At 41.2% G+C, this 21,090-nt stretch overlaps 1 protein-coding gene and 1 long non-coding RNA gene across 10 annotated transcripts in view; one reads left to right on the forward strand and one right to left on the reverse strand.

Annotated features, from left to right (window-relative positions):
- C2CD3 (C2 domain containing 3 centriole elongation regulator) overlaps positions 1-21,090 on the reverse strand; it is a 145,495-nt gene that overhangs the window by 16,131 nt on the left and 108,274 nt on the right. For 7 of the 9 annotated variants that reach the window (XM_049652074.1, XM_049652047.1, XM_049652031.1 and 4 more), the window contains 4 exons: positions 14,260-14,424; positions 8,773-8,990; positions 4,737-5,655; positions 1,501-1,612 (listed from right to left, as the gene is read on the reverse strand). In XM_049652074.1, the coding sequence (XP_049508031.1) occupies positions 1,501-1,612; positions 4,737-5,655; positions 8,773-8,990; positions 14,260-14,424 (1,414 nt within the window). Of the gene's footprint in view, positions 1-1,500; positions 1,613-4,736; positions 5,656-5,815; positions 5,987-8,555; positions 8,633-8,772; positions 8,991-14,259; positions 14,425-21,090 lie in introns of those variants that run through there. The other 2 variants (XM_049652090.1, XM_049652100.1) reach the window with 2 other exon arrangements.
- LOC125937470 (uncharacterized) lies at positions 1,606-6,647 on the forward strand. The gene is made up of 2 exons (XR_007462392.1): positions 1,606-3,220; positions 6,584-6,647. It is a non-coding gene; the product is annotated as an uncharacterized LOC125937470 (long non-coding RNA).

Consider the following 21,090-nt stretch of genomic DNA (forward strand, 5'->3'; position numbering starts at 1 on the left):
TGAATTCTTTAAAATTTAAGTCAGATCTCACTCCCCTGCTTAACACACTTCAAAGGATATCTTAGCATTTAGAATAAATCTAAACTCTTTCTTGTGGCTACATGTCCTGTGTGCTCTGGGCCCTCTGGCCTCATTATGTCAGTTTCTATGTTCCAGTGCCACTGGCTCTGTGTCAGTTCCTAGACCATGCCAAGCTCTTTCAGCCTCAGGGACTTTGCATTTGCTGTTCTCTCCACCTAGAATACTCCTCTCCAAGTTTCTTACATGGCTGGCTCCTTTTTTTTTTTTCAATCTTCATTTATTTTTGAGAGACAGGCAGAGTGTGAGCCGGGGGAGGGGCAGAGAGAGAGGGAGACACAGAAGCAAGCTCCAGGCTCAGGGCTGTCAGCACAGAGCCCGATGTGGGGCTTGAACTCACGAACCGTGAGATCATGACCTGAGCTGAAGTTAGATGTTTAACTGACTGAGCCACCCAGGCACCCCTGGCTCCTTCTAAGTATAGTAGTTAGCAACACAGATTTTGAAACCAGAGTGCTTAGGTTCCCATTTTTGCTCTATCATTTAACACCTGTATGAGCCAAGATACTTAATCTCTAGATTGTGCCTCAGATTCTTCATCTTTAAAAACAGAGATAAAATATGTACCTCATTAGGTTGCTGAATGTAAAGAGTTAATATAAGGTGCTTTGAACAGTGCCTAGCAAGCACCACCATGACCACCATCTTTCAGCTTAAATACTGCCTCCTCAGAGACCCTGTTCTTTATCAGAACACCCAGTACTCATCACAGTCTGTGAATATTTTTTTTGTTGTTGTTTACTGTTTGTACTCCACAAGCAGGGAATTTGTCTTACTTAACTACTGTATGCTCAGAACCTAGCACAATGCCTGATACAGGTACTCAGTAAGTATATGCTGAATGATTACAAAAGTAGTTATAGTATTATTAATATTTTCTTGCCACCTGTAAGAAAGGTCCAGAGCTATGCCAAGGCAGCAAAGAGGAGAGCTGGGATCTGTACCCGGGTTCCAACCACCCAGCTCGGATGAATGATGGTTACAAGGTGTTCTGTAAACAACAACAGGTATATCTCTGATATTCTCTTCTTCCAAATGTTAACTCATCTGTCACAGTTTGCTGACGTTGCATCTCCTGCTTGAAGCTTCCTCTGCTCAAGCCCACCTTTGGCTTAGTGGAGCTCCCACAGCACTCAGTATTCATTTCTTGGCTGAGTCTTATTTTTAATGTTTCTGCACTGTTTCTTCCACATATCATCTTAACTGATGATGCCCTGCTCTTAACTCATTTGCACTTCCTCACTGTTCCTGAGCACCTCGTGCACCTCTGGGCCCCCAGAATGTGCTCAGCACAAGTTTGGAGAGTGACCACTGCTGCCGCCTTTTCAGGAATCTGGCCTGGGGCAGCTTTGCATTGTGCCCATGCTTTCATGGAAGAGATGAGGACTCTAGGAGAGGGGGGTCAGCCAGCTGTTCTCTTACCTGATCTGTTGTGACTGGCGGTGGCAAAGCTGTAGAGAGTGAAAGGATCCGCAGGGAGGCCTCCAACTGCTGAGGAGGCAAAAAGAAGTTGGGCACCACAATGGGTTCCGGGCTATAATGGTAGTTAAGGGGCACAGATACATTGAAATCTGCCCCCCTTGCCAGACTGGCATCTCCACTGGCCTTAGTCATCCCTACTTGTCCAACTTATTCTTGTACAATAGTGCCTTCTGTCTGGAAGGCCCTGCCCACCCCTAACAAGTCGCAGTCTATACTTTCTGCAAGGGTCAGTTAAAATCCTTCCTCTCCTAATGTTAGACCTCAGTGATCCCTCCTTCCCCACAGTCTACAGCACAGTCCACAACACAGACCAACGCTTGTTTTACTCTGCTAGGATGCTCAATTTTTCTCAGTATTCCTTCCAGAAGCTTCTCAAAAGCAAGGGGGGTGTAGTTTCTTCAGTTACCTCATTATTTCCCTACAGCCCTGCATGAGGCTGGTACGCAGCAACATTTAAATGATACTTGCTGAGGTCCTGCTGACCCACAACTGACCCATCAGAAGTCAGTCAGACAGGGTTGGGTTGGAAGGTGGCCCCAAGGACAGTGTCTTAGGCTGGAGGGAGATGCCTGACACTGAAGGAGGCTGGTCCTCCCAGTTGTCCTCTGCCAACATCCAGGAATGAGGGCTCTACATGAGGGGCTGTCTGTGGATATAGCTGGTTCACCCAGTCTGCATCTGAGCCCTAGAAGTCAAGTACCACATCTTATACTTTTCCTGTGTACCCTCTAGATGTACCCAGTACTGTGGTGAGAACATGGTGTTTCCAAAAATATTTGTTCAATCAAAGCACTAATTCAGTTTGGGAGGGGACTACTTTGGTGTTCCAATTTTTTGTTTCTGTTCAATAAGCTAAATATGGTTCTGGTTCAAATTGTTTTATCATGGTTCTTCCATGCTAGAATTTAAGCTCCAAGAGGGCAGAGATTATTCATCTCTTTTTCAGTCCTGTTCCTGTCACCTAGCACAGTACCTGGGACATAGTAAGTTTTTAATAAGTATCTACTGAATGAAGCGTATCCTCAAGGCTCCATTTTGTGTGGGTGGTTCTCCTTTTCCATGCTCTGCCTGCTCCCCTTATCTATTTCCGGAGACACCTACCTTTATAGCTGGCCTCCTCTTGGATGTCTTGTAGGCATATGTCCAAAATGGAAATCTGTACCTTCCTCCAAAACTATCTGTCTTTATGTGCTAGCCCCTATCCAGTCAATGACATCACTTACCTAGCAACTTGTAACAGAACTAAGTCTACTTTGTATTTGTTTTTCTCTTCCTTGCGCCTAATTCTCTCCCATCTATGATGTAGATTAGATTAGCCAGGCATAAAAGGCTCTTTAAGATGTAGCCCTGCCTCACCGCTCACCATCTCATGTACCCCTGGACTCTAAGCAGAGTGAACTGCTCCCCACAGGTCAGGCTCTTTCACCTGGCTATGCCTCTGCATACACAGTTCACTATAACTAGAATTTTCTCGTTTGTTTACAGGATGTCTATTCATCTTTGAGGTCCAGCTCCACTGTCTCTCTTCCCGGGATACATCCAGTGTTGTGGCAGCTTCCTCCTCTTGCTCCCTAGCATTTTGTCCAGGTTTCATCACAACACCTAGAACAATAAATTCTATCACTGCCTGTCTCCTGCCTCATGATAGGAACTTCTTAAGGTAAAGTCTACTTCAAATCTGTCTTCAGGAGAGCACCAAGCCTGGCAATACCCATTTTTTGAAAGGATGAATACCTGGGAAGGTCTGAATTAGAGCACTACCCTTAGGACCTGGTCACATGTGACTGCTCCAGCACAAACCATGTATTCTGAGCACAACTAAATTGACTGTAAAGGCAGCATCGTCAGAACCCAGGCTGAGTGAGGCTAGGAAGGAACTCCACTGGAGGTGGTCTGCTTTCAGTGCTCACCCTCCAGCCATTTCATAGTTTCAGCCTTTCTGAATCCCTACCCTCTACCTTTTAGTTTCTCTCTGCTCTGCAATAAGAATCACATCATACAGTATGTACAAATGTTTCAAACTCATTTGATTTTCTCAGGAATCTTGTGAAATTAGGATAGTTCAATTCAATCTATATTTACTGATCCCTTCTCTGTGTAATGTCTGGTGCTGGGGACACAGAAAAAGACAAGGTCCCTGACCCACCTAGAGAGTGTACAGTCTGGTGGGTAAGGGATTACTGCCCCCATCTTATAGGTGAAGAAACTAAGGCTCAGAAAGGTTAAATTGTATGCCTGAAGTCACACAAGTAATAAGAAAATGGGTCTAGAAGGGTCAAAAACAGGCCCCCTGGCTTCGGGTAGAGAAAGATCTCTTCAGTAAAGCAGCCTCCTTCGCTGGTAGCTGTGCAGTAACCCTTGCTTGCCGTTGGGATGCCAGGTGAACTGATCTGCTCAGCGGGGTAGGTAACAGATATGAGGGCTGTCGATGGGTCTAGGTAGTTCTTCCCATTACAGGGCCATCTGTGTTTCAAAGGAAGAGGGGGAATGGCAGGTGCCCCTTCTCTCCATTGACACTATCCTTCTGGGGGGTAGGGGGAGTTGGGCAAGTCCATTTCAACTGTGCCCACTTCCTCTCTCCTTGTCTTACTCCTTGTCTTACTCCTTGTTATTACTTGCCTTTTTCTGAAAAAATGAAGTATTAGGCAAGTCACTATAACTTTGGGCCTCAGTTTCCCTAAATGCAAAATAGAAATGATGATACCTTCAGGACTTACAATGATGGAATGAAAAGGTATGTAAAGTGCCTGGCACATAGTAAATACTCAATCACTGCTAGTACTCTCCCTTTCCCTCTCTCTGCACCCTCCATTTCTATTTCAACTGAGATTAATGGTCTCATTCCTTACATCCAGAGCCCTGCCTTCAAGTGTAAAATACCTAATAGATTAATTTAATAAATCAGGCTGGGCCAGGCCAATGAATGTGCTACTAACACTTACACCTAATTCAAAACATTATGCTTCAGAGGGCAGGGGTTAACAGTAGCATCATAGCACCTTATTAGGACCGGCAAGTCTTGTGAAGGAAGGAGCTTCCTATATCTCCCAGTGCATTCCATGAGGGAGGCCACTGCTCATGCTCACACTCACGCACACACTAGGTTGGCCTAGTGCTAGCATCCAAAATGCTAGAAATGGCGTAAGGGGCTACTTGTGGGAAATACCAAAGGATACAGGAGACTCTGCCTTGTGGGCACCTCTGATCCAGATGTTGCCTGCTTCTGATGGATGTCAGGGCAGTTGATGGGTAGGCCCTGATGGCTTTCCTTTCTGCTCTGGGAGGCTAGGCTGAGAGGGAATTTCTCAAAGCTATCAGCAGAGTCACTTAGCTCCGTGGAGGCAGCTTCATTCTCAGTCTGGGCTTCTGGCTTGGGCTCCTGGTCCTGATCTGCTCTTGGTGAGCTCAGTCCCATGGAGGTTTTGCTCTGTTGGGCTCCTGAGAGTGTTACTTGTGAGATGAGCTGCGGGTCTGTTAAGGCAGGCTCTCCATCCCTTGCCTGAGAGGCTTCACCGTCACAAGCAACAAGACTTTGCCTAGGAGAACCCTGCCTAAGCAGGTGGGGGTTGACAGCTCTTCCTGGGCTGGACAGAGGGCTACTTTTACCCTTGAGCTCCTCTCTGGGGAAAGGCTTTGAAGGACAAGAGGGGCCTTCCCTATGCACCTCATCAGGCTGAAGGCTGATGATCTCACTTGTGTCTGACATGAAACTGGACCAAGGGCTAGTTTTGTCTGTCACAGTGGTGATGTCATTAAGGGTCCTGGGCTCAATGATGTCTTCTTCATAGTCCTCATCGCTGTAGACTGGGTCTGCCTCAGTTTCCTCACTGCTCTGCATCCTTGTGTCGGGTACTGTGTGCCCCAGGGACTCATGGAGCAGTCCTCTTCTGCTTGAAGTCTCTTCAAGAGTAGGGGGAGTTAGGCAGTTTCTGCCCTCATCCAGCACTTGTGCCAATGACATATTGGGAGCTGTTCTTCGCTCCTGCATGGCCCCTGTGTCCTGAGCATCTGGTAGGGTGGTGACTTCTCCGCTTCTACTCCTGGCTTGGTGAGAACTCAAAGATGCTTGAGAATTCCTGGTGATGGTCTGCAGATCTGAACAGCAACAGATATCACTCTTACTACAAGGTAGGGCCACAGACCACTCAACTTTCCCAAGCTAGGCTCTAGCTTCAGATGTATTCTTGCAATCAGACTTTGAAAAATCTTAAAGATCGTTAATCCACCCAAGTCAGCGAAACTATATTCAAGGCAGTACAATTTCTAGCACTTTATTCTAACATCAGAGGACCAAAATCTAATCTGTTTATAGTTGTGGTTATATCTGTGGAAACGCTTTCAGAGACTATCTGCTCATGCTCAGGAATTCTTGGGAGCTAGGAGTCCTGGTAGGCATGTTCATGCTTCCATTTACTTCAGTAATTACCTATATTAAAAACCAAAATGAGAATCTACTTATTTACCTATTTGATGACAGTTATTAAAACTATATATTTTACTTGGAAAATAAAAGCAATTAATCTATCACCCAATTGGTAAAGTAGGGGAGGTTTATTACAGAGAAAATGGAGGGAGGATGGCATTATGGAAAGAGCAGAGGTTTTTGGAGCTAGTCAGGTGGGTTCAAATCTCTACTGTCACTTATTGTGGTCATGAGCAAACCATCCTCTCTCAACCTGTTTATCTTTAAAATGTTATTAATACCATCCTTTGCACAGGGTTATAGTAAAGAATACATCAGATAAATGAGCACACACTTTGTGGCACATATATAGACAACAAATGGAAACTACCAGTCATTTCAAATTGTTTTTGTGATTAAATGGGAGGGAATAAGTTAATAAATAGAACTACTAAATGGTTTGTTTACATTATTATTTAAGAAGAGAATGTTAGGAATTGGGAGGCAGATTTGACTCTCGGGGTGTGGGGTCACATCTCCCTCATAGCACCTGATGGGAGTGCTCAGCCTATAGGAGGTGCTGGCTAAATTTAATACATTATCAATTTTCATGTCTTAAAGGGAGTGAGTAGATGTATGAAAATGGAACATCTCTACCTGAAAACAGGAACAGGAACCAGGAAGGTTAGTCAATCCTGATCCCTTGGCCTGAACTATCCTTTCTGTCTTGGAGGTGTCTTTCTGCTTTTTACATACCAGTCCATCCTTCAAGGCCCTGCTCTACTGCATCTCCTCTGGGAAGCCTTCCTAGGTGCACCAGCTGGATGGGATGGCTATACAGCTTTGTTCTATAAGGAAGCATTTAAGATGCTATTGTGTATGTTTTCCCCATCAGATTGTGAGCTTCTTAAAGGCAGAGACCACATACCTGATTCATGTTGCATTTTTAGAGTCCAGCAAAGGACCTGGCACACAGATGTGGCATAAATGAGACCCCCTCCTCCCCATCAGTAACTCACCCTCAAGATTCACTGGTACCTACTCGTGTAATGACTTCTTCCAAAGTGTACTAAGACACGATGGAGGCTGGGGAAGTTTATTTTTTTAAATTGTTTTCTTTGAGGGGTGCCTGGGTTGGCTGAGTCAGTTGAGCGTCCGATTTCGGCTCAGGACATGATCTTGCAGTTCACAAGTTCAAGCCCTGCATTGGGCTCTGTGCTGACAGCTCAGAGCCTGAAGCCTGCTTTGGATTCTGTGTCTCCCCCTCTCTCTCTGCCCCTCCCCCACTCATGCTCTGTCTCTCTCTCTCACAAATAAATTTTAAAAAACATAAAAAAATTTTTTTTAAATTGTTTTCTTCGATCTAGTTCTCTCTCCCTTTCAAAATTCATCCTCTCCTTATAAAAGTCAGTTCTCATTCTGTCATCACCTTGCTTAGAACTCCCCATTTTCTTCCAGGATAAAGATTAAACTCCCAAACTTGGCTTCAAGGTCCTCTAGCTTCAATCCTCATTTCTCTTCTCTCTCCTCTTTTAATATACCCATTTAAAGGGGTTCTCTATATGCTCTCACCTCTACCCCAAACAAGCCTCCATTCTGCTCTTATCCTTTCTTTCTGGGGGACAGTTTCTTCAGTTGACTATAGAACGTACACTTGATGAAAGCAAAGATAATGCTTGTCATGTCCATCTTCCTGAACCAGTAACATAGTGGTACCTGGCAGAGTTTGTGCTCAATAAATAGATGACTGAATATTTCCAAGCAAATGGAAGCCAAATATAGCATGTACTTTGGAAACCCTGGCTACTGACAGGTTAGCTATCTGGGAAAGAGGGTAGGAAGAAGGTTTGTACTTCCTATCAGTCATGAATGGCTTCTTTCCACTTTAAACAGAGAAAATTAAACTTATTCATCCCGGTGTACAATATACATATTTTACTTCAGCAAAAATGACACCAAATGATGGCTAAAGGTACTGATCTAACTGATTTCTCACAATTCCCCAAACTGTGCCTGATATATAAGTTCCCAGGCCTTAACCCAGCATTCTAATTCAATAGAATGGAAGAAGACCCAGGAATTTGTATTTCAGAATAAGTACCCCAGGTGATTCTTATGCTTAGGCACCTTTGAGAAATACTTATTCTATAGTAGTCTCTGTCTGGGCTGCACAGAATTACCTGGGCAGTTATGAAAAACACTGATGCCTGGGTCTGCACCCTCAAAGATCCTGTTGTAACTGACCTATGATGCAGCCTGGGCATCTGGATCTTGAAAAGCTCCCTCAAGAATTCTAATATGCAGCCAGAGGACCACCGCTTTAAGGGGTGTTTCAAAGGGTTGACTATGGACCACCAATATCTAGAATCATCTGAGGTACCTGCTAAAAATGCAGGCTTCTGGCCTCTGAGAATTAGAATTTTAAATATGTCTATAGTTGATTTTTTCCTGAAAGTAGAGTGGCACAAGTTCAAGAACTGCTACTAAAGAGCTCACCTAATCCACTCTCATCTTGTTTTGGCTAGGGAATCCTCAAGAAGGGAAAAGGTATGCTGAGTCAAATCGTAAGTCTGGGCAAAAACCTACCAAGAACCTGACCTGGGTCTCCGGCCTCTCAGTCCAATGTGCTTTCCACTTCACAATTTCCTGTGCCATGCTTTTAAATCTCTCCTTTCAAAAGGAAGACAGTAAATAAATAATATAGTGAAAGCTGTTGGTCTCTCATTTGTCACAGGGGCTTGCCTGAGGGATGTTTTTTGAATAGCACCCAGTGACCATAACTCCTCAACAAGAGGGGCCCTGAGCCATACCTGTGATTAAGGAGCTGACTTGCGACACCAGGTTATTGGATTTCTCCAGAAGGCACTGGCTGTCAGGGTCTAGGCTGCTAGCTCCGGGCCCAAGATGGTCCCTATGAGTCTCCTGGGACTGCATGACGGCAGGAGGCTGAGGACTGAGGGGAAGTAAAGGCTTGGTGAGCTTCTGACTGAAGTACCGTTGGATCTGATCTAGCTCACTCAGATTCCTCCTGTAAAAAAAAAAAAAAAGAAAGGGAGAACAGGACAAAAGGGTCATTCACTGGGATTACAAGCATCTTTTATGTTCCTCTCAGACTATGATCTGGCTACTGGGGGCAACTTTCCACTCCTTATGTCTAGCTAATGAGATTCCTCTTCTATGTCCAGGAAAAATCTCCCCTCCTGTAGGGAACCATTCTTGACTACCATTCCTATCTAGTCTTCACATCCTCTTACTCTGACAGACTAAGGCCTTACTCTGGACTAACACTGACCTTTGCTACCTCACAGTCATTCTTCACTTGATCTTAGCCAAAAGGCCGAGAAGCGATTACCTCACAATCATTCTTGATCTTTCAAGTAAGTGATTTCTTGAAGCAAGCCTTCTCTGAGCCTCTAAATTGGTTTAAGAGGTCTTCCTTTATGCCTCACAGTTCTGTACCCTTCAATCACATCATTTGTTTCACATCTCTGTCCTCTGATGTACTGTGAGCTCTGTGCTGATTCCTTTATATCTGTTGTACCCAGCATAGTGCTTGTCACAAAATCAATGCTGAATGGATAATGAATAAATGACTTAAAAAAAAAATCCGTTCAAAAACTTTGAATGGGGCCACATTGATTCTTACCATTCTCCAGAAATCGGGACTCCAAATCTTGTGCTTTCTCCATAATAGATGGGCCCTGTCCCAACTGGGTTCATTTCTGCCTCATACCTCTGAATGCTGGAGCCTGAGTTCAAGCTACTCCCCTTGCTCTGTCCCTATACAACTTTTTTTTTTTTTTTTTTTTTTTTTGAGAGAGCACAAGCAGGGGAGAGGGGCAGAGGGAGAGAAGGAGAATTTTTTTTTTAAATGTTTACTTATTTTTGAGAGAGAGAGAGAGAGAGAGAGAGAGATGAGAGAGAGACAGAGCATGAGCGGGGGAGGGGCAGAGAGAGAGGGAGACCTAGAATCCGAAGAAGGCTCTAGGCTCCGAGCTGTCAGCACAGAGCCCGACGCGGGGCTCAAACTCAGAGACTGCGAGATCATGGCCTGAGCCGAAGTCTGACACTTAACCGACTCAGCCACCCAGGTGCCTCGAGAGAAGGAGAATCTTAAGCAGGCTCCACACTCAGCATGGAGCCTGACGTGGCGCTCTATCTCATGACCCTGGGATCATGACCTGAGCTGAAATTAAGAGTCAGATGCTCAACCAACTAAGCCACCGAGGTGCCCCCCAACCTGAGTTTTCTTATCATGTATTAGTTTCCCAAACTAGGCCATGAGCATTTGGTAACAGAAGATAATATCTCAACCTTCTTTATTTCTCTGGTACACTCAATGTGCCTGGTATAATTGGCACTACATAGACACTAAATACCTGTGAAGTAAATTGAAAGTCGTTTTATGCTTTTGTTAGGAACAGTCTGCTGTGTTCTACCATCAAATCCAAATTAAATGAGAGAATACAAAGCTGATCCTTAATCTGTCATTAGAAGCCACGACTCTCAAATCACAGTGGATTTACGGACTTCAAGCTGTATTACAAAGCTGTAATCATCAAGACAGTATGGTCCTGGCACAAGAAAAGACACTCAGATCAATGGAACAAAATAGAGAACCCAGAAATGGACCCACAAATATATGGCCAACTAATCTTTGACAAAGCAGGAAAGAATATTCAATAGAATAAAGACAGTCTTTTCAGCAAGTGGTGCTAAGAAAACTGGACAGCGACATGCAGAAAAATGAACCTGGATCACTTTCTCACACCATACACAAAAATAAACTCAAAATGGATAAAAGACCTAAATGTAAGACAGGAAGCCATCAAAATCCTTGAGGAGAAAGCAGGCAAAACCTCTCTGACCTCGGCTGCAGCAACTTCCTACTCAACATGTCTCCAGAGGCAAGGGAAACAAAAGCAAAAATGAACTATTGAGACCTCATCAAAATAAAAAGCTTCTGCACAGTGAAGGAAACAATCAGCAAAACTAAAAGGCAACCAACAGAATGGGAGAAGATATTTGCAAATGACATATCAGATAAAGGGTTAGTATCCAAAATTTATAGGAAACTTATCAAACTTAACATCCCAAACCCAAATAATCCAGTGAAGAAATAGGCAAAAGACATGAATAGACACTTCTCCAAAGAAGACATCCAGATGGCCAACCGACACATGAAAAAATGCTCAACATCACTCATCATCAGGGAAATACAAATCAAAACCACAATGAGACACCACCTCACAACCGTCAGAATGGCTAACATTAACAACTCAGGCAACAACAGATGTTGGCGAAGATGCAGAGACAGAGGATCTCTTTTGCACTGCTGGGGGGAATGCAAACTGGTGCAGCCACTCTGGAAAACAGTATGGAGGTTCCTCAAAAAATTAGAAATAGAACTACCCTGCAACCCAGTAATTGCACTACTAGGTATTTATCCAAGGGATACAGGTATGCTGTTTCAAAGGGGCATATGCACTCCAATGTTTACGGCAGCACTATCAACAACAGCCAAATTATGGAAAGAACCCAAATGTCCATCGATGGATGAATGGATAAAGAAGATGTGGTGTGTATATATATAAATAAACACACACACACACACACACACACACACACACACACACACACACACTGGAGTATTACTCAGCAATCAAAAAGAATGAAATCTTGCCATTTGCAACTACATAGATGGAACTAGAGGGTATTATATAAGCTAAGTGAAATTAGAGAAAGACAAATATCACATGACTTCACTCATGTGAGGACTTTAAGATACAAAACAGATGAACATAAGGGAAGGGAAGCAAAAATAATAAAAAACAGGGAGGGGGAGAAACATAAGAGACTCTTAAATATGGAGAACAAACAGAGGGTACTGGAGGGGGGATGGGCTAAATGTGTAGGGGGCATTAGGGAATCTACTCCCGAAATCACTGTTGCACTATATGCTAACTAACTTGGATGTAAATTAAAAAAATAAATAAAATTTAAAAATCACAGTGGTTTACTTAGGTGTCTACATTTGGGTGTCTGCCACCTGCCACTTGTAGCAGGAAAATGCAAACAAATGTTAACTGGGTGAAGCTTTAAAGAAAATGTGCAAACCCAACTGACCTTGTCAGAGGTTCTGGGTATAGAACCTACTAATACTAAGCTGCAATTTTTTTATCTGTGAAAATGGTTTATTAATATTTGCTCTGCAGACCTCATAGGATTGCTGTGACTCAAAAGAAGCACTGTTTTAGGGCTCTGTGAATCTAAGGAAGTAATAATGCAAAGTCGCTATTTTGTTTCATCTCCATTTTTAGAGAATTCATCTACTAGCAGTTTTCAAAACCTGGTTCTAGATCTAGCAGCATTAGCATCATCTGAGAACTTCTTAGAAATGCCAATTCTCAGGCCCTATCCTAGACCTATTGAATTAGGAACTGTATGGGTGGGTAGAACAATTGCTGTTTTAACAAGTTGTTCACGTGATTCTGACACACACTAACTTTTGAGAACCACTGTTCTAGGGCAGTGGTTTATAGCCTGGTAATTTGGCCCCAAGAACACATTTGGCAATGTGTGAAGACATTTTTGGTTGTCACAATCGGGGCAGGAGAGCTACTAGTATCTAGTAGATAGAGGCCAAGGATGCTGCTAAATTCTTACAATGCATAAGACAGGCCCCCTACAGCAAAATATCTGGCCCAAATGTCAATAGCGCTGACACTGAGAGAACTGCACGAGAGTTTCTTTTTCTCTTTCTTGGTAGATTCTAAAATATGTTATGTGAGTGACCCAACAAAATGCAGACACACTGTTGGGGCGCCTGGGTGGCGCAGTCGGTTAAGCGTCCGACTTCAGCCAGGTCACGATCTCACGGTCCGTGAGTTCGAGCCCCGCGTCAGGCTCTGGGCTGATGGCTCGGAGCCTGGAGCCTGTTTCCGATTCTGTGTCTCCCTCTCTCTCTGCCCCTCCCCCGTTCATGCTCTGTCTCTCTCTGTCCCAAAAATAAATAAAAAACGTTGAAAAAAAAAATTAAAAAAAAAAAATGCAGACACACTGTTAATGGTTTTACTTAAATAGCCTCCAGTCTCTAGCTGAGAATCTAAAATGAGAATCTGAACATACCACTTCCTTATAATACAAAAATTTGAACAATTTCCCACAGTCTATAGTATAACTGTTCAATTCTTTTTAACCTATGTTCCACCAATCAAAAATATTTTGCCAATTCTTTTCTGAGTTTGCTTTACGAAGCCAAATAATTTAAAAAAATTTTTTTTAGCTTTTTCCAAATATAAAATCTTTCAAATATTTTTTCCTCAAATTTTACACACTCTCTTCCTCCATTCCCCATCACTTTCCACTTGAGGATCATTTGTTCTAAAAGTCCAAACTCAAGCTGACATTCAAGGCCCTTCAAGATGGTGCTACAGAACTTTCCTCGCTCTTTACATCTTTGGCTCAGCTTTATCCTAACTGTACTGCTGGTATTTCTCCAAACGTGACTTGCTGTTTCAAGCCTCTGGGTCTCAGTGTGTTTTCTGCATAGAATGTCCTTCACATTTGTTGACCTTCTCCTTCAAAGACTAGTTCAAGTGTGACTTCTTTAAATATTCCCAAAACCAATTTAGAATGTTACTTATTCCTCCATCTACCCTTGGCCAGAAAACCTGCAGCTCTTATCACACATCATTATAATTATCTGGCAACAGACTATCTCCTTCCTTTTCTGGGAATGGCAGAGCCAGGACTGGAGGTCAAGGCTGTTGGACTCTGAAGCCAAGACCTTTTCACAGGACCACACTTCTTACTAGATAACCCAGGTGCTGATTCAGATGATCTATAATGGCCCTTTCAATTCTCACAGTGCTTCTGTGGCTCAGATGCTGACTGAATTAACAAAGAGGGAAGCATTAACAGGACAGATGGTGATCTGGATGAATTCAGTGGTTGTGAGGACAGTGGGCAGGATGAGGGTCTATAAATTGTAAAGTAGATATGAAGCTGTATAATTATTAACTTTGGTGAATAATCTAAAGTTCCTGTATTAGTGGAAATAATATAATAGTATAGAGCCGGTGAAGGAATGGAAGGCCCCAAGTAGAGACAGATTTATCTATGAAGAATCTTGAGAGGATCCAGGGTCCAATGCAACACTAACACAGACAAAGTCCCCTCCTACACTTCCCAGGGCAGTGGTAGCTGACAGAACAGCAGTATTGCAGGTTGCCATAGCCCATTTACCTTGTGCTTTACTATGGTTTCTTGTGTCTTTTCTAAGCACAGGGTCTTACCTGAGAGAAGTCAGAATGGAAGTGTGGGAGGAGGACAAAGGCAATGTGGTCAGTTTGTCATCATGTGGCAAAACTGCCTCTCCCTGCTGCAGGGATTCATGAAATCGGCGGATGTTCTGTACATGCTCTTCATGGCGTGATGCCTGACTTCTTGCAGTACTGCTTCTGTCAGGAATAAATGGGGCCAAAATAAATTCCCAACCAATGAGAAAACTAATGTGACAATCAACAAATAACCCTCCTACAATGGTATTGCAAATCCATCCCCATTACCACAGTCCTGGCTTCAGTAATTCTTGCTTAGATGACAACTATCCTCCAAATAATCTTGCCTTCAGTCTTAACCACTCTCCTTTATTATTTTTTCCCTCTCTTTTCAAATGTGAATTCCAGTGTAGTTAACATATAGTGTTATGCTAGTTTCAGGTGTAAAATATAGTGATTAAACAATTCCATACTCAGTCCTCATCAAGTTACATGTATTCTTTTTTTTTTTTTTATTACAGAGAGAGAGAGAGAGAGAGAGAGAGAGAGAGAGAGAGAGAGAATGAGCAGGGGAGGGACAGAGAAAGAGGGAGAGAGAAGCCCAAGCAGGCTCTGTACTGTCAGCGTGCAGCCTGATGTAAGGCTTGATCTCACAAACCGTGAGATCATGACCTGAGTTGAAATCAAGAGTCAGATGCTTAACATACTAAGCCACCCAGGCACCCCAAGAGTGTACTCTTAATCCCTTCACATATTTTACCCATCCCCCTTACCTCTCCTCTGGTAACCATTTGTTTGTTCTCTTTGGTTAAGAGTCTGTTTCTTGGTTTGTCTCTCTTTTTTTTCCTCTTTGTTCATTTGTTTTGTTTCTTACAGTCCACATAGGAGTGAAATCATACAGTATTTGTCTTTCTCTGATGGACTTATTTTGCTTAGCATCATACGCTCTAGATCCATCCATGTTATTGCAAATGGCAAGGTTTTGTTCTTTTTAAAAATATTTTTTAATGTTTATTTATTTTGAGAGAGAGAGTGCAAACAGGGAAGGGGCAGAGAGAGAGGGACAGAGAGAATCCCAAGTATGCTCCGCACTGTCAGCACAAGCCCAATGGGGGGCTCAATCCCACCAACTGCAAGATCATGACCTGAACTGAAACCAAGAGTCGGATGCTTAACTGACTGAGCCGCCCAGACACCCCAAGATTTCATTCTTTTTAATAGCTGGATAATATTCCATTACACACGCGCGCACGCGCACACACACACACACACACACACACACACACACATCACATCACATCTTCTTTATCCGTTCATCTATCAGTGGACACCTGGGCTGTTTCCATAGTTTGCCTATTGTAAATAATGCTGCAATAAACACAAGGGTGCATTTGCCCTTTGAATTAGTGTTTTTGTATTTTCTGGGTAAATATCCAGTAGTGTCATTCCTCTATGTAGGGTAGTTCTATTTCTAACTTGTGAGGAGACTTCTTACTTTTTTCCAGTGGCTGAACCAGTTTGCATTCCCACTGACAGTGCACAAGTGTTCCTTTTTCTCCACATCCTTGCCAATACTTATTTCTTGTGCTGTTGAGTTTAGCCATTTGGACAGGTGTGAGATGATATCTCATTATGGTTTTGATTGCATTTCACCAGTGATGAGTGATGTTGAATATCTTTTCATGTATCTCTTGGCCATTTGTAAGTCTTCTGTGGAGAAATGTCTATTCATGTCTTCTGCCCATTTTTAAATTGGAGTATTTGTTTCTTGTGTGTTGAGTTGTAAAAATTCTTTATATATATTTGATATTAACCCTTCATTGAATATGTCATTTACAAATGTCTTCTCCCATTCAGTAGGTTGTCTTTTAGTTTTGTTGGTTGTTTACTTTGCTGTGCAGAAACTTTTATTTTGATATAGTCCCAATAGTTTATTTTTGCTTTTGTTTCCCTTGCCTAAGTGAACACATCTGGAAAGATGTTGCTATGGCCGATGTCAGAGAGTTACTGCCTGTGCTCTCTTCAAGGACTTTTATGGTTTCAGGTCTCACATTTAGGTCCTTAATCCATTTTAAGTTTATTTTTGTGTATGGTGTAAGAAAGTGGTCCAGGTACATTCTTTTGTGTGTTACTGTCCAGTTTTCCCAACACAATTTGTTGAAAAGACTGTCTTTTTCCCATTGCATTCTTTGTTGAAGATTAACTGACCAGCTAATTATGGGTTTATTTCTGGGGTTTCTATTCTTTTCCATGGACTTATGTGTCTATTTTTGTGCCTGTACCATACTGTTTTGATTACTATAGCTTTGTAATATAACTTGAGGTCCAGAATTGTGATTCCCTCCAACTTTGCTTTTCTTTTTTCAAGATTGCTTTGGCTATTTAGGGTCTTTTCTGGTTCCATACAAATTTTAGGACTGTTTATTCTAGCTTTGTGAAAAAATGCTGTTGGTATTTTGATAGGGATTTCATTAAATATGTAGATTGCTTTGTGGAATATAAACATTTTAACAATATTTTTCTTCTGATCTATGGGCATGGGATGTCTTTTCATTTCTTTGTGTTATCTTCAATTTCTTTCATCAATATTTTATAGTTTTCAGAGTACAGGTCCTTTCACCCCTTTGGTTAGATTTATTTCTAAGTATTTTACTATTTCTAAGTATTTACTGTTTTGCATTTGTAAATGGGATGGTTTTCTTTTTTATTTTGTTTTCTTAATTACTCTTTCTGCTGCTTCATTATTAGTGTATAGAAATGCAGTGAATTTCTGTATGTTGATTTTGTATGCCACGACCTTATTGTATTCCTTTATCAGTTCTAGTAGTTTTTTGGTGGACTCTTTAGGGTTTTTTTTTTATCATGTCATCTGCAAATAGTGAAAGTTTTACTTCTTCCTTACTAATTTGGATGCTTTTCATTTCTTTTTCTTTATTTCTGACTGCTGTGGCTAGGACTTCCAGTTCTATATCGAATAAAAATGGTGAGAGTGGACATCCTGTCTTGTTCCTGATCTGAGGGAGAGAGCTCTCAGTTTTTCCTTGCTTTGAGTGTGTTTTCCATATGAGTCCTTTATTATGTTGAACTATGTTCCTTGTAAACCCACTCTGTTGAGGGTTTTTATCATGAATGGATGTTGTATTTTGTCAAATGCTTTTTCTGCATCTATTGAAATGACTATGTGATTTTTATCCGTTCTCTTACTGATGTGGTGTATCATGTTGATTGATTTGCAATTATTGAACCAACCTTGTATTCTGGGAATAAATCCCAGTTGATCATGGTAAATGCTTTTTTTAATGTATCGTTGGATTCTGTTTCTAAATATTAAGAATTTTTGTATCTCTTTTTTTTGTAGTGTCTTTATCTGGTTTTGGTATCAGGGTAATACTGGTCTCATAACATGAATTTGGAGTTTTCCTTCCTCTTCTATTCTTTGGAATAATTTGAGAAGAATACCTTTTTTAAATGTTTAGTAGAATTCACCTGTGAAACTGTCTGGTCCTGCCTGGACTTTTGTTTGCTGGGAGATTGCCGATTATCCATTCAATTTCCTTGTTGGTAATTGGTCTGTTCAAATTTTGTTTCATCTTGATTCAGTTTTGATAGGTGACATGTTTCTAGGAATTTATCCATTTCTTCCAGGTTGTCCAATTTGTTGGAATATAATTTTTCATAATATTTTCTTACAATTGTTTTTATTTCTGTGGTGTTGGTTATTTCTCCTCTTTCATTTGTGATATTGTTTATTTGAATCCTTCCTTTCTCTTTTTTTGATGAATCTGGTTAGAAGTTTATTAATTTTGTTGATTTTTTCAAAGAACCGGCTCTTGGTTTCATTCATCTGTTCTACTGTTTTTTTAGTTTCTATATCATTTATTTTTGCTCTAGTCTTTATTATTTCCTTCCTTCTCCTGGTTTTGGTTTTTTGTTTGTTTGTTTGTTGTTGTTCTTTTTCTAGCTCTTGTAGGTGTAAGATTAGGTTGTTTGAGATTTTTCTTCCTTTTTGAGGTAGACCCGTGTTACTATAAATTTCCCTCTTAGAACTGCTTTTGCTGCATCCCAAAGATTTTGGACCATTTGTGTTTTAATTTCATTTCTTTCTGTGTAATTTTTTATTTCTTCTTTGATTTCTTGGTTGACTCATTCATTTTTCAGTAGCGTTATTTCCATGTATTTTCACCCTTTCTAGATTTTTTCTTGTGGTTGACTTCTAGTTTCATAATGTTGTGGTTGGAAAAAATATATGTTATGACTTTGATCTCTTTAAATTTGTTGAGACTTGTTTTGTGGCCTAATATATGATCTATCTGGAGAATGTTCCATGTTCACTTGATAAGAATGTGTATTCCAGAGTAGATCAGTATGGAGGCTCCTCAAAAAAGTAAAATAGAACTACCCTATGACCCAGCAGTTGCACTACTAGTTATTTATCCAGAGGATACAAAAATACAGATTTTTTTTAAATTTTTTTTTTTTCAACGTTTTTTATTTATTTTTGGGACAGAGAGAGACAGAGCATGAACGGGGGAGGGGCAGAGAGAGAGGGAGACACAGAATCGGAAACAGGCTCCAGGCTCCGAGCCATCAGCCCAGAGCCTGACGCGGGGCTCGAACTCACGGACCGCGAGATCGTGACCTGGCTGAAGTCGGACGCTTAACCGACTGCGCCACCCAGGCGCCCCCAAAAATACAGATTTAAAGGGGTACATGCACCCTGATGTTTATAGCAGCATTATCAACAAAAGCCAAACTATGGAAAGAGAGCCTAAATGTCTATTTACTGATGAATGGATAAAGAAGATGTGGTATATTTACACAATGACTATTACTCAGCCATCAAAAAGAATGAAATCTTGTCATTTGCAACGACCATAGATGGAGCTATGGTGTATTATGCTAAGCAAAATAAGTCAAACACAAATACTATATGATTTCCCTCATATGTGAAATTGAGGAAACACAAGAGGTGAACATACAGGAGGGGGAGAAAAAAAGAGAGGGAAACAAACCATAAGAGACTCTTAACTGTAGAGAACAAACTGAGGGTTGATGGAGGGAGGTGGGTGGGGGATGGGCTAAATGGGTGATGGGTATTATGGAGGGCACTTGTTATGATGAGCACTGGGTGTTACATGTAAGTGATGAATCACTAAATTCTACTCCTGAAACCAATATTACACTATATGTTAACTAACTAGAATTTAAGTAACAATTTGAAAAAAATGGAGTATTTTAAATAAATGACATTTTACAATATTTTATATGAACAAATCTTTTCCTGGTAGTTTCCCTTTTTTCAAGGTTCTACATTTTTTCTTTTACTTTTTGAAATAAAACATGTAAGGGGCGCCTGGGTGGCTCAGTCGGTTAAGCGTCCGACTTGGACTCAGGTCATGATCTCGCGGTCTGTGAGTTCGAGCCCCGCGTCAGGCTCTGTGCTAACAGCTCAGAGCCTAAAGCCTGTTTCGGATTCTGTGTCTCCCTCTCTCTCTGACCCTCCCCTGTTCATGCTCTGTCTCTATCTCAAAAATAAATAAACGTTAAAAAATAAAATAAAATAAAACATGTAACATGGAAAAAAATAATGTGTATTCTGCTGTTTTATGATGGAATGTTCTGAATATATCTGTTAAATCTATCTGGCCCAGTGTGTCACTGAAAGCCACTGTTTCCTTGTTGATTTTCTGTTTATTTCCACTGACTTAAGTGTTACCCATTCTCCTTTAATAAATTGTCCACATTACAGCCTGAGTGATTTTTTTTAAAACACAGATCTGATAACAGTAAGAACAACACTATTTATGGAGTCCTTATTATGTGACAAGTACTGTTCTAAGCATTTGTGTACTAAATTATTTAATCACCATTGTTTCTTTCTAGCTTCGGTTTCTCTGTTTTTAATCTATAAAACAAATTTCAAATTTCTCAGCATGGTATTCAAAAACTTGACTTCGGCAATAAGTCTTCTCTTTAAGTAACAGCTTCAATGAGATAGCATTCACATCCCATACAATTTACCCAAAGTCTACAATTCAATGGTTTTTAGAATATTCACAGAGTTGTGTAAACATTGCCACAATTTTAGGATACTTTCATCACCCCCCAAAAAATTCTATACCTATACATCAGCAATCACTCCACACTTCCCCTTCTGCCCCAAACCCTCACCCAAACCTCCCAGCTCTAGGCAATTGCTAATCTACTTTCTGATTCTGTAGATTTGCCTAATCTGGAAATTCATGTAAATAGAATCATAACAACATACAGTCTTTTGTGACTAGCTTCATACATTTAGCATTTTTTTAATTATTATTTTTTAATGTTTATTTATTTTTGAGAAATACAGAGAGAGAGAGAGCCAGACAGAGTGCAACTGGGGGAGAGGCAGAAAGAGAGGGAGACAGAATCCGAAGCAGGCTCCAGGCTCTGAGCTGTCAGCACAGAGCCTGATGTGGGGCTCAAACTCACAAACCACGAGATCGTGACCTGAGCCAAAGAAGTTAGACACTCAACTGACTGAGCCACCCAGGTGCCCCACATTTAGCATGTTTTTAAGCTTCACCCATGCTGTAGCATGTATCAGTAATTCATTCCTTCTCATGGCTGAATAATTTTCCATTATATAGAGATATCACATTTTATTCATCTACTCATCAGATGATGGACATTTTGTTTGTATTTTTTAGTTACTAGGAATAATGCTACTACAAACACGTACAAGTTTTTGTATGAACATATGATTTATTCTCTTGGGTATATACTTGGAAGTGGAATTATTGGATCATACGGTCACTCTATGTTTAACCTTTTAAAAGGAAGTGCCAGACCGTTTTCCAAAGCAGC

Source organism: Panthera uncia, chromosome D1 (assembly GCF_023721935.1).
Source record: "Panthera uncia isolate 11264 chromosome D1, Puncia_PCG_1.0, whole genome shotgun sequence".
Taxonomy (NCBI): Eukaryota; Metazoa; Chordata; class Mammalia; order Carnivora; family Felidae; genus Panthera; species Panthera uncia.